Source organism: Ranitomeya imitator, chromosome 3, assembly GCF_032444005.1.
Source record: "Ranitomeya imitator isolate aRanImi1 chromosome 3, aRanImi1.pri, whole genome shotgun sequence".
NCBI lineage: Eukaryota > Metazoa > Chordata > Amphibia > Anura > Dendrobatidae > Ranitomeya > Ranitomeya imitator.
In genome coordinates this window covers 25,488,388-25,506,979 of record NC_091284.1, presented here as the reverse complement: position 1 = coordinate 25,506,979, position 18,592 = coordinate 25,488,388, and the positions used below count along the sequence as shown (strand labels likewise).

The 18,592-nt window shown below is 40.1% G+C and overlaps 1 protein-coding gene across 1 annotated transcript in view; it reads left to right on the top strand.

Annotated features, from left to right (window-relative positions):
* RCSD1 (RCSD domain containing 1) overlaps window positions 1–17,019 on the top strand; it is a 74,549-nt gene extending 57,530 nt beyond the window's left edge. The window contains exons 5-7 of the mRNA XM_069760588.1: window positions 3,121–3,324; window positions 12,484–12,984; window positions 14,268–17,019. Coding sequence (XP_069616689.1) covers window positions 3,121–3,324; window positions 12,484–12,984; window positions 14,268–14,285 — 723 coding nt within the window. The 3' untranslated portion in view covers window positions 14,286–17,019. The remainder of the gene's footprint in view (window positions 1–3,120; window positions 3,325–12,483; window positions 12,985–14,267) is intronic.
* Window positions 17,020–18,592: the final 1,573 nt, after the last annotated feature.

The window sequence follows — 18,592 nt, the reverse complement described above, 5'->3', positions numbered from 1 at the left end:
ACTTTGCCCCAGTCCTCAGCAGTCCACTCCCTGTACCTTTTACAGAATATCAGTCGGTCCCTGATGTTTTTTCTGGAGAGAAGTGGCTTCTTTGCTGCCCTCCTTGAAACCAGGCCTTGCTCAGAGAGTCTCCACCTCACAGTGCGTGCAGAAGCACTCACACCATCCTGCTGCCATTCCTGAGCAAGCTCGGCACTGCTGGTAGTCCGATCCCACAGCTGAAACAGTTTGAAGATACGGTCCTGGCGCTTGCTGGTCTTTCTTGGGCGCCCTGGAGCCTCTTTGACAACAATGGAAGCTCTCTCCTTGAAGTTCTTGATGATGCGATAGATTGTTGACTGAGGTGCAATCTTTGTAGCTGCGATACTCTTCCCTGTTAGGCCATTTTTGTGCAGTGCAATAATGGCTGCACGTGTTTCTTTAGGCTATGTTCACACCTAGGAAGGGGGCTGTGGGTTCTCCCGCTGCAGGCGGCGGTCCAGTTCCAAAGATGCTGTGCGAGAAGGACCTTCGTGACGTCATGGTCATGTGACTGCGACGTCACCGCAGGTCCTGGTCGCATAGCAAACTTGAGACCGGACGGCCGCGTGCGGCGCTGAGACTTCAGAGGTGAGTATATCATGATTTTTTTATTTTAATTTTTTTTTTTTTACTCAAATATGGTTCCCAGGGCCTGGAGGAGAGTCTCCTCTCCTCCACCCCGGGTACCACCCGCACGTTATCCGCTTACTTCTCGCATAGTGGGCACAGCCCCATGCGGGAAGTAAGCGGATCAATGCATTCCTATAGGTGCAGAATCACTGCGATTCTGCACAAAGAAGTGACATGCTGCGGGTTGTAAACCGCTGCGTTCCCGCACGTTTTTTCCCGCAGCATGTGCACAGCGGTTTGCGGTTTCCATAGGGTTTACATGTTACTGTAAACGCTATGGAAACTGCTGCGGACCCGCAGCTGCAAAATCGCTGCGGTTCCGCGGTAAAAACCGCAAAGTGTGAACATGGCCTTAGAGATAACCATGGTTAACTGAAGAGAAATAATGATACCAAGCACCAGCCTCCTTTTAAAGTGTCCAGTGATGTCATTCTTACTTTATCATGACTGATTGATCGCCAGCCCTGTCCTCATCAACACCCACACCTGTGTTAATGGATCAATCACTAAAACGATGTTAGCTGCTCCTTTTAAGGCAGGACTGCAATGATGTTGAAATGTGTTTTGGGGGTTAAAGTTCATTTTCTGGGCAAATATTGACTTTGCAAGTACAGAAATTGCTGTTAAGCTGATCACTCTGACATTCAGGAGTATATGCAAATTGCCATTAGAAAAAATGAAGCAGTAGACTTTGGAAAAATTAATATTTGTCTCATTCTCAAAATTTTTGTCCATGACTGTATATAATTACATATGTACTGCTGATATAACCTGGGTATCTTCGATATATAGTTATATATGTGCAGCTGGTATAACCTGGGCATCTCCTGTACATAATTATATATGTACAGCTGGTATAATCTGGGTATCTTCGATATATAGTTATATATGTGCAGCTGGTATAACCTGGACATCTCCTGTACATAATTATATATGTACAGCTGGTATAACCTGGGTATCTTCGATATATAGTTATATATGTGCAGCTGGTATAACTTGGGCATCTCCTGTATATAATTATATATGTACAGCTGGTATAACCTGGGTATCTTCTGTATATAATTATATATGTACAGCTGGTATAACCTGGGTATCTCCAGTATATAATTATATATGTACAGCTGCTATAACCTGGGCATATCCTGTATATAATTACATATGTACAGCTAGTATAACCTGGGCATATTCTGTGTATAATTATATATCTTCCCTCTCCTAGTGTATCCTCACCCACCCCCTGCAGACTGTGAGCCCTCGCGGGCAGGGTCCTCCCTCCTTATGTACCCGTGTGCCTGTTATCTGCTCATGTTTAATGTATTTGTCTATATTTGCCCGTATTCACATGTAAAGCGCCATGGAATAAATGGCGCTATAAAAATGTATAATAATAATAATAATAATAATAATAAAAAATAATAATAATAATATATGTACAGCTGGTATAACCTGGGTATCTCCTGTATATAATTACATATGTACAGCTGGTATAACCTGGGCATATTCTGTGTATAATTATATACAGTATGTACAGCTGGCAGGGTCGGCGTTAGGTGCAGGCAGACTAGGCAGCTGCCTAGGACCCCCGCTCCTCCAGGGCCCCCCAGCCAGTGGTGTGCTGCTAATAACAGCACACCTCTATGGGGCCCATGAGTAAGGGGGGGCTGCACTATTTCGTGTGTAGGGGCACTGCACTATAGTATGTTGTTGGGGGCTGCATTATACTGTGTGTGTGTGGTTACATTATACTCTATTAGGAGGGCTGCATTATACTGTCTGTGGGGGTCTGTATTATACTGTGTCACTGTGTGGGGGGCTGCAGTATACTGTGAGTGGGGGTCTGCACTATACTGTGTGTGTGTGTTTGTGTCTGCATTATACTTTCTGGGTGTGGGGCTGCATTATACTCTATGAGGGGGGCTGCATTATACTCTATGAGGGGGCTGCATTATACTGCGTGTGGGGGGGCTGCAGTATACTCTGAAGGGGGCTGCATTATACTCTGAAGAAGGGCTGCATTATACCCTGAGGAGGCTGCAGTATACTCTGAGGGGAGCTACATTATATTCTATGAGGGGGCTGTAGTATACTCTATACTCTAAGGGGGGCTGAATTATACTCTGAGGGGGGCTGCATTATACTCTGAGGGGGCTGCATTATACTCTATCAAGGACCATGAGCAGATCATTATACTATATGTACTATATGGGACTGCATTATACTGTATCGAGGACTACCTGTCCCCATCATTCTTCCTCAGCAGCTGTAAAGAAACTTGGGAACAAGCTACGAATGACTTCAATATTGTCGATCACGCTCTTTTAGCCGCCTGAACTCAGCGCAAATACAACGGAAACGTTTCTGTGTGATGGTGCAATATGTGAGCATTTGGGGCCCTACTTGGTCTAAAAGCGGCCCTGACAGCTGGTATAACCTGGGCATCTTCTGTCTATAACTTTGTTCTGTTTCCAGGCTAATTTGGCTTTCGCTCCTGCATCGCTTCTCCCAGGACCATCTCCAAAGAGCCCTGGATTAAAAACCATGGCCTCCCCATGGGGCACTCCTCCATCGACACCCAGCAGCCCCAGTGTCCAGCCACATTCCAGCAGCGCAGAGGAATCACCAGTTAGTTTTGAACAACCACCAGAGGGCGCTCATCTCCAGAGCTACAATAAAGTAAGGACAGATGGAGTGTTCACATGGCGGCGGCACAAATAATGCAACCATGGATTGCTCAATATCCAGAGAATACACGCCAGGGGTCTCACCATGTGGAGTGTGTAACTAGGGAGCTGAGGGTTCAAATATTTACCCTCCCGCCCCATTATTCCACATTGTGCAACACAAGAAACATGGGTCACATGGGACTCGTGACTCTGACACATTGTAACAACACCAGCAGCTGTGAGAGCAGAACAAGGTCACTGAAAAGCAAAGGAAATACTAGTTATATGCACAGTATGGCAGCATTATATATGCATAGTGTATGGAGATTGTTTTGTGCACAGTATGGCTGCATTATTTATATATAGTGTATGGAGATAGTTATGTGCACAGTATGGCTGCATTATTTATATATAGTGTATGGAGATAGTTATGTGCACAGTATGGCAGCATTATTTATATATAGTGTATGGAGATAGTTATGTGCACAGTATGGCTGCATTATTTATATATAGTGTATGGAGATAGTTATGTGCACAGTATGGCTGCATTATTTATATATAGTGTATGGAGATAGTTATGTGCACAGTATGGCCGCATTATTTATATATAGTGTATGGAGATTGTTATGTGCACAGTATGGCTGCATTATTTATATATAGTGTATGGAGATAGTTATGTGCACAGTATGGCTGCATTATTTATATATAGTGTATGGAGATTGTTATGTGCACAGTATGGCCACATTACTTATGTATAGTGTATGGAGATAGTTATGTGCACAGTATGGCCGCATTATTTATATATATAGTGTATGGAGATTGTTATGTGCACAGTATGGCTGCATTATTTATATATAGTGTATGGAGATAGTTATGTGCACAGTATGGCTGCATTATTTATATATAGTGTATGGAGATTGTTATGTGCACAGTATGGCAGCATTATTTATATATATAGTGTATGGAGATAGTTATATGCCCAGTATGGCAGCATTATTTATATACAGTATATGGAGATAGTTATGTGCACAGTATGGCTGCATTACTTATATATAGTGTATGGAGATAGTTATGTGCACAGTATGGCAGCATTATTTATATATAGTATATGGAGATAGTTATGTGCACAGTATGGCAGCATTATTTATATATAGTATATGGAGATAGTTATGTGCACAGTATGGCAGCATTATTTATATATAGTATATGGAGATAGTTATGTGCACAGTATGGCTGCATTATTTATATATAGTGTATGGAGATAGTTATGTGCACAGTATGGCAGCATTATTTATATATAGTATATGGAGATAGTTATGTGCACAGTATGGCTGCATTATTTATATATAGTATATGGAGATAGTTATGTGCACAGTATGGCAGCATTATTTATATATAGTATATGGAGATAGTTATGTGCACAGTATGGCTGCATTATTTATATATAGTATATGGAGATAGTTATGTGCACAGTATGGCAGCATTATTTATATATAGTATATGGAGATAGTTATGTGCACAGTATGGCTGCATTATTTATATATAGTATATGGAGATAGTTATGTGCACAGTATGGCAGCATTATTTATATACAGTATATGGAGATAGTTATGTGCACAGTATGGCAGCATTATTTATATACAGTATATGGAGATAGTTATGTGCACAGTATGGCAGAATTATTTATATACAGTATATGGAGATAGTTATGTGCACAGTATGGCAGCATTATTTATATACACTATATGGAGATAGTTATGTGCACAGTATGGCAGCATTATTTATATACAGTATATGGAGATAGTTATGTGCACAGTATGGCAGCATTATTTATATATAGTGTATGGAGATAGTTCTGTGCACAGTATGGCAGCATTATTTATATATAGTGTATGGAGATAGTTCTGTGCACAGTATGGCAGCATTATTTATATATAGTGTATGGAGATAGTTATGTGCACAGTATGGCAGCATTATTTATATATAGTGTATGAAGATTGTTATGTGCACAGTATGGCAGCATTATTTATATATAGTGTATGGAGATAGTTATGTGCACAGTATGGCAGCATTATTTATATACAGTATATGGAGATAGTTATGTGCACAGTATGGCAGCATTATTTATATATAGTGTATGGAGATAGTTGTGTGCACAGTATGGCAGCATTATTTATATATAGTGTATGGAGATAGTTATGTGCACAGTATGGCAGCATTATTTATATATAGTGTATGGAGATAGTTATGTGCACAGTATGGCAGCATTATTTATATATAGTGTATGGAGATAGTTATGTGCACAGTATGGCAGCATTATTTATATACACTATATGGAGATAGTTATGTGCAGTATGGCAGCATTATTTATATACAGTATATGGAGATAGTTATGTGCACAGTATGGCAGCATTATTTATATACAGTATATGGAGACAGTTATGTGCACAGTATGGCAGCATTATTTATATACAGTATATGGAGATAGTTATGTGCACAGTATGGCAGCATTATTTATATACAGTATATGGAGATAGTTATGTGCACAGTATGGCAGCATTATTTATATACAGTATATGGAGATAGTTATGTGCACAGTATGGCAGCATTATTTATATACACTATATGGAGATAGTTATGTGCACAGTATGGCAGCATTATTTATATACAGTATATGGAGATAGTTATGTGCACAGTATGGCAGCATTATTTATATATAGTGTATGGAGATAGTTCTGTGCACAGTATGGCAGCATTATTTATATATAGTGTATGGAGATAGTTATGTGCACAGTATGGCAGCATTATTTCTATATAGTGTATGGAGATAGTTATGTGCACAGTATGGCAGCATTATTTATATATAGTGTATGGAGATTGTTATGTGCACAGTATGGCAGCATTATTTATATAGTGTATGGAGATTGTTATGTGCACAGTATGGCTGCATTATTTATATATAGTGTATGGAGATAGTTATGTGCACAGTATGGCTGCATTATTTATATATAGTGTATGGAGATAGTTATGTGCACAGTATGGCTGCATTATTTATATATAGTGTATGGAGATTGTTATGTGCACAGTATGGCTGCATTATTTATATATAGTGTATGGAGATTGTTATGTGCACAGTATGGCTGCATTATTTATATATAGTGTATGGAGATAGTTATGTGCACAGTATGGCAGCATTATTTATATATAGTGTATGGAGATTGTTATGTGCACAGTATGGCTGCATTATTTATACAGGTCCTTCTCAAAAAATTAGCATATAGTGTTAAATTTCATTATTTACCATAATGTAATGATTACAATTAAACTTTCATATATTATAGATGCATTATCCACCAACTGAAATTTGTCAGGTCTTTTATTGTTTTAATACTGATGATTTTGGCATACAACTCCTGATAACCCAAAAAACCTGTCTCAATAAATTAGCATATCAAGAAAAGGTTCTCTAAACGACCTATTACCCTAATCTTCTGAATCAACTAATTAACTCTAAACACATGCAAAAGATACCTGAGGCTTTTATAAACTCCCTGCCTGGTTCATTACTCAAAACCCCCATCAAGGGTAAGACTAGCGACCTGACAGATGTCAAGAAGGCCATCATTGACACCCTCAAGCAAGAGGGTAAGACCCAGAAAGAAATTTCTCAACAAATAGGCTGTTCCCAGAGTGCTGTATCAAGGCACCTCAATGGTAAGTCTGTTGGAAGGAAACAATGTGGCAGAAAACGCTGTACAACGAGAAGAGGAGACCGGACCCTGAGGAAGATTGTGGAGAAGGACCGATTCCAGACCTTGGGGAACCTGAGGAAGCAGTGGACTGAGTCTGGTGTGGAAACATCCAGAGCCACTGTGCACAGGCGTGTGCAGGAAATGGGCTACAGGTGCCGCATTCCCCAGGTAAAGCCACTTTTGAGCTACAGAGAAGCAGCACTGGACTGTTGCTAAGTGGTCCCAAGTACTTTTTTCTGATGAAAGCAAATTTTGCATGTCATTCGGAAATCAAGGTGCCAGAGTCTGGAGGAAGACTGGGGAGAAGGAAATGCCAAAATGCCTGAAGTCCAGTGTCAAGTACCCACAGTCAGTGATGGTGTGGGGTGCCATGTCAGCTGCTGGTGTTGGTCCACTGTGTTTCATCAAGGGCAGGGTCAATGCAGCTAGCTATCAAGAGATTTTGGAGCACTTCATGCTTCCATCGGCTGAAATGCTTTATGGAGATGAAGATTTCATTTTTCAGCACGACCTGGCACCTGCTCACAGTGCCAAAACCACTGGTGAATGGTTTACTGACCATGGTATTACTGTGCTCAATTGGCCTGCCAACTCTCCTGACCTGAACCCCATAGAGAATCTGTGGGATATTGTGAAGAGAAAGTTGAGAGACGCAAGACCCAACACTCTGGATGAGCTTAAGGCCGCTATTGAAGCATCCTGGGCCTCCATAACATCTCAGCAGTGTCACAGGCTGATTGCCTCCATGCCACGCCGCATTGAAGCAGTCATTTCTGCCAAAGGATTCCCGACCAAGTATTGAGTGCATAACTGAACATTATTATTTGATGGGTTTTTGTTTGTTATTAAAAAACACTTTTATTTGATTGGATGGGTGAAATATGCTAATTTATTGAGACAGGTTTTTTGGGTTATCAGGAGTTGTATGCCAAAATCATCAGTATTAAAACAATAAAAGACCTGACAAATTTCAGTTGGTGGATAATGAATCTATAATATATGAAAGTTTAATTGTAATCATTACATTATGGTAAATAATGAAATTTAACACTATATGCTAATTTTTTGAGAAGGACCTGTATATAGTGTATGGAGATTGTTATGTGCACAGTATGGCAGCATTATTTATATATTCACAGAAGATTGCTCAATCATAAACACATTTCCCCTCTGGAAAATTATGTACCATACTTAACATAATATAACGTGAGGTCTGATCATACCAGATAATTTTTAACTATATAGTGCTAATTGGATGCTAATTTTGGAAATGTATGTGTTAAGTATTGGAACACACATTGTTTATGGTCTCATTTGGCTACTTAGTGCACATAGAGGGGGCTTCATAATAGCCACTAGGGGTTTATATTAACCCCTTTTTACTTACAAGGGATATTTTATGCTATTATCCATTTTTACACATAGTTCAAGTTTTGATACATATGCATATACATAGTGGATTTATATTAAACCCGATTATGTATATTGATAGTTATAGTTATATTTTTGTCAATAATCCACATAGAGCTATAGAATGGGACGGCACTAGAACGATACCATATACAGCAGTCAGGACTTGAGATGGGATCCAGAGTATTAGGCGTCACGCTTACTCCGGGGTATGAGGTGCTCAGCAGCTGAAAACTAATAGTTCATTTGTACTCATAAGTAAGAAAATATGCGGCACTCACCCCAAATTCTGCAGTGGAAAGCGTGAATTTTAATGGAAAACTTCAACAGATAAACATCCGTTACAACATAAGGTAAGCAGGAGGGTGCGGTGTTGGAGCTCCAACACCGCACCCTCCTGCTTACCTTATGTTGTAACGGATGTTTATCTGTTGAAGTTTTCCATTAAAATTCACGCTTTCCACTGCAGAATTTGGGGTGAGTGCCGCATATTTTCTTACTTATGAGTATATTTTTGTCAATACTTCACTACAATAAGGCACATATTTCTACACTTACAATTATTACATCAACACATTATTAATTTTAATTGTAATTTTATATTTTTATTTTATATTATACACTAACAATTAGCATACACATGTCATTAGTAGTCAAACTTATTTCACTTTTTTTTTTAATTAATAACAATATTTAGGCCTCATGGCTTCACATAATGGTCACCTCAATACACTTATGGTATTGATCTAATCACATCACTTCTGTTTTTTTACAAACTTGTTTATGTCCACACTATATTTCTTTTTCTCAGAGTTCCCTTGTATGTAATGTTAATTCTTATTCTTAATCCTTTTTTCTCCCCCCTTTTTTCATTCCTTTTTTTTCCTTTGGGGCAGAGCGCCTGCGTGGATTTCGGACCTGGGAGGATCTGTGAGCGGTCACCAGGGGAACGAGATAACATAGTCGTACTTACGGACGACCTGCTGCCTCTGACCCTATGACTGCGACCCGATCCTCCATTTATTGCAGGTCTATGCAGATCAACACAGGCGCCGATGCGCCCCTCAGTCTATCTGGCTGTATTCAATTGGGTCAAATTCATCGTGGCGTCCATAGTAACCTAAGAGATGTTACGGTCTCCACAACATAGACTTCGACTTCCGGTTTCCGTACACTGACGCCATAGGGAGCTTCCCTCTGAACTTCCGGCACCTTGCGCCGCATTAGTCTTTCTTTGTGGCATTGTCGATTTCCGTACACCGTGCTCTAGTACTGAATGTCCGGGATCCGTACTTTACCATAATGGGAGCCTCGGATCAGAATAGTCACATACTGACACTTCATAATGACGTATCTAAATAACAATATTTATAATAATAGTGATGATACTTCCGGGGTCCATACGAGTTCCGGTGTTCGTACACTAGTGCATTATGGGAACTTCCAGTTTGAATAAGCTGTATACCGATACGCGGAAATGGAGTATCTAGGTTACGGCGTTAACAACAGCGGCAATTATCACACATCTGATGTTAATCCCCCGACGAGCTCTAAACCCAATCAGCATTCTGCCCACTATATTTTTTCGGCTAACCCCCTGCCCTGACACGCCTCCCGAAGAAGCTGTGCGAAACGCGCGTCGGGGCAGAGGGACGCTGAGGACTTCACCCATGTGGCCGACTCTGTAATTCTTACACAATACCAGTTTGTTCCAGGGCCAAGAAAGCATATATCTGAGGATTAGTGTTATCTACCTCCTGAGTGCTGAGAAATGCATGTTATCCGGGAGGATTAGAATTTGCTTACCTTTGTATACTTTGCTGGGACATTTGGTATATAATGTTTTTTCCATCACATATACTATATATTTTAGTAGTTATGTTTTATGATATGCACCTTTAAAATATACACCATGTATTTACATGTGATGTCGGCCCAGGTTTAGGGTTTAGCCTATGGCAGTTTTGTCCCTCGTTTTGTATGGTCCAGTATCCCTTTATTTATTCTGATATATGTTGGTTTTATAAATCATATCCTAATAAAATTGTTGTTTTTTTTACAAGTACCATGGTCAAGGTCATTTTCATTTATCTGGTATGATCAGACCTCACGTTATATTGCATTATTTATATATAGTGTATGGAGATAGTTATGTGCACAGTATGGCAGTATTATTTATACATAGTGTATGGAGATTATGTGCACAGTATGGCCACATTATTTATATATAGTATATGGAGATAGTTATGTGCACAGTATGGCAGCATTATTTATATATAGTATATGGAGATAGTTATGTGCACAGTATGGCCGCATTATTTATATATAGTGTATGGAGATAGTTATGTGCACAGTATGGCTGCATTATTTATATATAGTGTATGGAGATAGTTATGTGCACAGTATGGCTGCATTATTTATATATAGTGTATGGAGATTGTTATGTGCACAGTATGGCCGCATTACTTATGTATAGTGTATGGAGATAGTTATGTGCACAGTATGGCTGCATTATTTATATATAGTATATGGAGATAGTTATGTGCACAGTATGGCCGCATTATTTATATATAGTGTATGGAGATTGTTATGTGCACAGTATGGCCGCATTATTTATATATACAGTAGTGTATGGAGATAGTTATGTGCACAGTATGGCAGCATTACTTATATATAGTGTATGGAGATAGTTATGTGCACAGTATGGCAGCATTACTTATATATAGTGTATGGAGATAGTTATGTGCACAGTATGGCTGCATTATTTATATATAGTGTATGGAGATTGTTATGTGCACAGTATGGCCGCATTATTTATATATACAGTAGTGTATGGAGATAGTTATGTGCACAGTATGGCAGCATTACTTATATATAGTATATGGAGATAGTTATGTGCACAGTATGGCCGCATTATTTATATATAGTGTATGGAGATTGTTATGTGCACAGTATGGCCGCATTATTTATATATACAGTAGTGTATGGAGATAGTTATGTGCACAGTATGGCAGCATTACTTATATATAGTGTATGGAGATAGTTATGTGCACAGTATGGCCGCATTATTTATATACAGTGTATGGAGATAGTTATGTGCACAGTATGGCCGCATTATTTATATATACAGTAGTGTATGGAGATAGTTATGTGCACAGTATGGCAGCATTACTTATATATAGTGTATGGAGATAGTTATGTGCACAGTATGGCTGCATTATTTATATATAGTGTATGGAGATAGTTATGTGCACAGTATGGCTGCATTATTTATATATAGTATATGGAGATAGTTATGTGCACAGTATGGCCGCATTATTTATATATAGTGTATGGAGATTGTTATGTGCACAGTATGGCCGCATTATTTATATATAGTATATGGAGATAGTTATGTGCACAGTATGGCCGCATTATTTATATATAGTGTATGGAGATTGTTATGTGCACAGTATGGCAGCATTATTTATATATAGTGAATGGAGATAGTTATGTGCACAGTATGGCAGCATTATTTATGCATAGTGTATGGCGATAGTATGGCTGCATTATTTATACATAGTGTATGGAGATTATTATGTGCAGTGCCCATTTTAATGCAGATAAAAATTAGTTCAAAACAGAGAATCTCTGATAATGTTTTTGCCACCTGTTACATGTTGTGACTGGCTGGAATCTCGCAGCCATAGTCATGGTCTACACCTGGTAAAAAGCTGGGGTTACAGAGAGCAGGTCCTTGTCGTGTTGGGGCTCTAAATCACATAGCAACTATTTTTTACCGCTTTTCTGCCATTCTGAGGTTTGCAGATGGGACTTTGCTACATTTCTTGATCCGCTGATTGTTGAAGGGTAAATACTAATCCACCTGATCGGTCGCTCCCCCATGTTTTACACAGCAGCTCTGCTTGTTCTGATTGACTATTGAGATAAGCACAAGCCCACCACAAGCTGAGCAGGCAGTAATACAATCAGCTCAATGTATAATAATCTTATGGTCTTATCTCTAGGTCCGCACAAGAGGCTCCTTAAAGCGGAGACCTCCCAGCCGAAGGTTCCGAAAATCACAATCTGATATGGACTTTGACATTGAAACGAGCAACGAAACCGCCAAAGAGAATGGCGATAAATCGGATGAGGGCGACATTTTTGTGAAGGACAAGGAAGATGGAGAACAGTCCCCAGTGACGGAAAAATCACCGTCTGAGTCTGCGGATAAGAAGTCAGAGAACCAAAGAAATAGCCGGGAAGACTCTGCCAAACAGGAGGAAGCAGCAGAGGAAAAACAGAGAGAGACGGGGGAGAAATTGGATAGAGAAGAGGAAAAATCGCGCACAAGCGAGACAGAGACACCGGATATAGAACAAGAGGCACTCAACATAGAGAAAAGTGAAGATCCAGAAGACCAGACTGGACTGGAGGCCAAGGTAGAGAAAAGTGAAGATCCAGAAGACCAGACTGGACTGAAGGCCAAGGAGGAGAGCAATGAGCAAAACAAGTCCGATTGGGATGTAAGTGGTTAATGGGTGCCCCCTGGTGGAGACAAATTACATAACATCACCTAAAAAATGATCCTCATAGCGGAGATTAAAATGTACTGACGGGCAGCGCCGCTACCATTTTTTTCTTTTATAAACAGAAACGTTTAAATCGCTTAAAATACAGAAATAAAAAAATAAACATACTCGGTATAAAAGCGGCTGAAAAAGTCTGATCAATCAAAATATAATCAATAAAAGTTATCAAAACTTCCTATGTACCCCAAAGATCGTATCAATAAAAATGTCAGCTCGGTGAGCAATAACCAAACCTTTAAACGTGTAAATCGATGAAAGAATAAAAAAAAGTTACGGATTGTAGAAAATGGCGATGCAAAGCAAATTATTATTTATTTTTTTTTACCATTAAAATATAAAAAAACTGAGAAAGTTGCCAATAAATGATCTAAATAGAATCCAAATTTATGTTTGTTTCCCAAAATGAGGCCAATAAAAACTACGGATCAGCACGCAAAAAAAAAGTCCTGGCCCAGCTCCATCACGGAAATAAAAAAAAAGGGTCTCAGAGAATGGTTACACAAACCAAATGATTTTTTACCCATTTTTACCAATTTTTTTTTACTATTAAAATTGAAAAACATTAAAAAAAAAATATTAAAAAAAAATACCAAAGTTGTCGTTTTTTTATCTGCCATTCTTTTCCCAATAAATGCTCCAAAAAGTTATCAAAATGTTGTTTGTTCCCCAATTGAGGCAGGTAAAAAAAAAAAAGCCCTGGCACAGCTCCATTGACTGAAAAGCGAAAAAAAAAATGTGGGTGTCAGAAAATGGCTGCACAAACAAAATAGTTTATTTTTACGCCAATTTTTTTTTTTTAAGACACCAAGATAGTAAAATAAACTATACAAGTTTGGTATCTCCATACTTGTACAAATCTGAAGAATCATATCAGCAGACCGTTGTTTTTGTTACCAAAATAATGATCGTTGTAAAAATATCTCCCACCCACCCCAAAAAATGTATTTATGATACTTTTTCTTGTTCGAGCGATTACGTTCAGCTTCAAAACAGCGCTTACAAACTCAATAGAAAAGAGTTTTTTAGCGCTGCACATGTTCTAGCAGCGGTGGTCGGTCTCCAAGGCAACGAGCTGTAATGAAATTGTTAATATCTCTAAATCGGCTGAAAATTTTTAATAAACAGTCAATTGCTTGTCCATATTCGCAATTTTGAACTGTCCGACAAGACCCATCTATGACATTGGCATTAACCCTTTAAATGTTTCCCTCTCATAGGATAAACCGGAAAAGTGAAGCAAAAATGGAAAACAGTAAAATCCCAGGTCTTCACCCAACGAACTTGGGCACCCGCCATGTTTGAGCAAAGACCTGATAATGGATGGCATCTGTCCTCACAGCAGCACAGCCGGCGTCAGCGCCACCTGGAGAATTCCTTACAGATGTATAAGAAGCGTAATGCGCAGAGTAACGGTCAACACAACGTGTTTATATGTGATATACGTTTATAGGGTGGCGGCTCGACACCTGATCTGGAGGCTGGGAGTTGTAGTTTTCTCTAGAATCCATTTTGACATGTTTATGGCGTCCCTGAGGTTTATAGATTTGTTACATATTAATTACATCTTGTGCCTCATGCTCATTCAGAGCCTCCGTTTAAAAAAAGTCAGTCTTTGTCTGGTTTACAACCAATATGGCCGCCACCTGGATGACAGCCAAGATGTCCACTACCTTGGTGACAACCAATATGGCCGCCGCCTGGATGACAGCCAAAATGTCCACTACCTTGGTGACAACCAATATGGCCGCCACCTGGATGACAGCCAAAATGTCCACTACCTTGGTGACAACCAATATGGCCACCACCTGGGTGATAACCAATATGGCCGCCACCTGGGTGATAACCAATACGGCCACCACCTGGGTGATAACCAATATGGCCGCCACCTGGGTGATAACCAATATGGCCGCCACCTGGGTGATAACCAATATGGCCGCCACCTGGATGACAACCAATATGGCCGCCACCTGGATGACAGCCAAGATGTCCACTACCTTGGTGACAACCAATATGGCCGCCACCTGGGCGATAACCAATATGGCTGCCATTACTGAGTCTACTTTGTCTTTTTCCAGAATTAAGGGAATATACAATTGAAACCAGCAGTTTCCATCCACTATATATAAAGACACATCTTCATGCTTTTCTCAATATCTGACATGAAATCAAAATAAACCTTTCCCATTTTAGGTCAATTAGGATTACCATATTTATTAATATTTGACAAATGCTAGACTAATGAGAGAGAGAGAGTGAGAATGTTTTAAGGCATTTTCCATCCATTTCCTTAGTATTTGGTACCATTGCCCGTTTGGGATCTCCTTCCACAAGCTTCTCACAATAGTTCGTTGGAATTTGGGCCCATTCCTCCTGACAAAACTGGTGTAACTGATCCAGGTTTGTAGGTCGCCTTGCTCGCATCGACCTTTTCAGCTTTGCCCATACATTTTCAATAGGATTGAGATCAGGGCTTTGTGATGGCCGCTCCAAAACATTGACTTTGGCAGTATGCTTTGGGTCATTGTCCATTTCGAAGACCCATTTCCGCCCAAGCCTGGCTGGCGTCTTGATATGTTGCTTCAATATTGCCACATAATCTTCTTTTCTCATTATGCCATCTATTTTGTGAGGTGCACCAGTCCCTCCTGCAGCAAAACACCGCAATATGATGCTGCCACCTCCATGTTTCACAGTTGGGATGGTGTTCTTAGGCTTCCAAGCTTCTCCCTTCTTCCTCCAAACGTAACAATGGCCATTATGCCCAAAAGTTCATTTTAGTTTCGTCAGAACACAGGAGATGTCTCCAAAAATTAAGGCCTTTGTTCCTGTGTGCATTAGCAAACATTGATCTGGCTTTTTTATGTTTCTTTTGGAGTAATGTTTTTTCCTGGCAGAGTGGCCTTCCTGCCCATGTTAATACAGTAATCGTTTCACTGTGTATATTGACACAATCTTACTAGCTTTCCGCCATCATCTTCACAAGGTCTTTTGCTTTTATCCATGGGTTGATATGCACAAGTTGGACCAAAGCACGTTCATCTCTGGGACACAGAACCCTTCTCCTTCCGGAGCGGTATGATCCCTGGATATTACCATCTTGTTTGTGCTTGCGTATAATTGTTTGTGCAGATGAACGGGGCATCTTCAGGTATATTGAAATTGTACCCAAGGATGAGCCAGACTTCTGCAAGTCCATAATTCTTTTCTTGATAGCTGATTTCTTTAGACTTTCCCATGATGCTACACAAAGAAGCAGTGTGTTTCAGGTGTGTATTAACTCCTTCCAGACATGCACCGTACTAGTACTGCTCTATGGGAACTGCGTTCCCGCAAACATCAGTACTAGTACGGCGCACCGATCGCATGGCCTCATGCTGAGCACTGCGGCGATTGTGTGCGGGTGACAGCTGACACCCCGGAGCAACGCCCATGATCGGTGCTAGCAGGCATTTAACCACTCTGGTGCCGCAGTCAGTAGTTACAGCGACACAGAGGGGTATCGTGCAGGGAGGGGTCTCCCTGCACGCTTCCATCAGGACAACATGATGCGATCACGTTGTCCTGATGGTCTTTATGGAGATCTGCAGCCGCAGGATGGCCGCGGAGTCCTTCAGGGAAGGTGGCATGTTAGTGTCTGCTCAAAGCAGGACATGAGACCTCCTGTCAGATCTTGGTCTAGATGCGTTGCAAAACATCAGATCAGCGATCTGATGTTATACACTAATGTCTCATCCTGGGAGATTGTAAAAAAGTTAAAAAAAATATTAGAAAGTGTGAAAATATTTTTTTTAAAAATCCCCAAATAAAGACAAATATTTTTCCAATAAATACATTTGTTTATGTAAATAAAAAATAATCAATAAAAGTACACATATTTGGTATCGCCACGTCCGTAACTACCCGCTCTATAAAACTGTCCCACTAGTTAACCCGTAAAAAAAAAAAAAAGAGGCAAAAAACAATGCTTTATCATCATACAGCCGAACAAAAAGTGCAATAAAACTTGATCAAACAGACGAATGCAACTAAAAATGGTACGGATGAAAAAGTCATCTTGCCCCGCAAAAACAAGCAGCCATACTACTCCATCAGTGGAAAAATAAAAAAAAGCTATAACTCAGAATAAAGCAATGCAAAAAAGGGCTTTTTAGTGTGTGACAGCAGCCAAACATAAAAACCCGATATAAATATGATATCGCTGTAATCGCACCGACCCGGAGAATAAAGCCACCTAATCGCTTATACTGCACGAGGAACAGCATCAAAAATAAATAAAACCAATTCTTCACATGCTATTGATTTTTTTCATTCTGTCTCCGAAAGATGGCAGTAAGGCTTGGTGCACATTTACCCTGCGCTCTGTGCTGAGTGCTTACACCGGGGTTTCTGTGTAAATCTCTGAAATACGTGATTTAGACAGAATCCCCAGCGGAAGATTCCCTATAATGAGGCACATGGAGACACTGTGGGCGCCATAGGACCTGTGATCTGGCAGTGTCCATCTTTTCAGGATTGCATAAAAGTGCCGTTGGCCACAGTTTTGTGCACTTCTGAAAAGGACACCACTGAACAGAGGCCAGACGAAGTCCAGAAAAACTCTGCTGCCTCATTTTAGTGAATGGATCCATTGAGGGTTTCATCTGTCATGTCACTCGGAAATTTAGATGGAAACCCCGATTTAAGTGCTCAGCGAAGAGCGCCATATAAATGTGGTCATAAATGCTATGTAAAATATTTCCAATGAAAGCTTCAACTCAATAACCAAAAAAGCAAGTCCCCACTCAGGTCCATCATCTGTTAACGGAAATACATGGGGCTTCCATGTTACTGGTAGCACAAAGGATCTGGAAAAGCGAAAAAGCTCCTCGCTCCCCAAAAGAAATTCAGGAAATTCTCCACTCTCACATCCAAATGCTCTCCTCACTTCTGATCCCCAGTGTGCCTAAACCACATTTAGTGCCCACATATTTGGCATTGGTGTGTGTCTCCAGAAACACGGGCTGGGCATAACGTACTGGTGACAGCAACGTACTGGTCCCTACAGCGTACTGGTCATTATAAGGTACTGGTCACTACAACGAGAGTTTGCAATTTTCACTCAGCAACATCCACTGCTGTTTGTTTCTGGAAAACGCCCATGGAGTCAAAATGGTCACTACACCTGTAGATAAATTCCCAAAAGGTTATAATTTCCAAAATGGGGTCACTTGAGGGAGGATTCTGCTTTTCTAGCACGTAGGGGCTCTTTATATGGAATCTGCAAAAATTCTAGGAAAATCTGTGTTCCAGGAGGCAAAGAGCACTCTGTCCCTCTCGAGTCTCTCCGTATGGTAGTAGTACTGTACAGCCACATATGGGGTATTCCCACATTCAGTAGAAATTGTGGGACAAATTTTGGTGCCATTTTTACCCATTTCCCAGTATAAATTGTAAGATAATCTTGGTGGTAAAAATGTAAATTATTTTATCTTCACTGCTCAATGGTATAAAAGTCTGTGACACACCTGCGGTGTCAATATAATCACTGAACCCCTAGATGAAT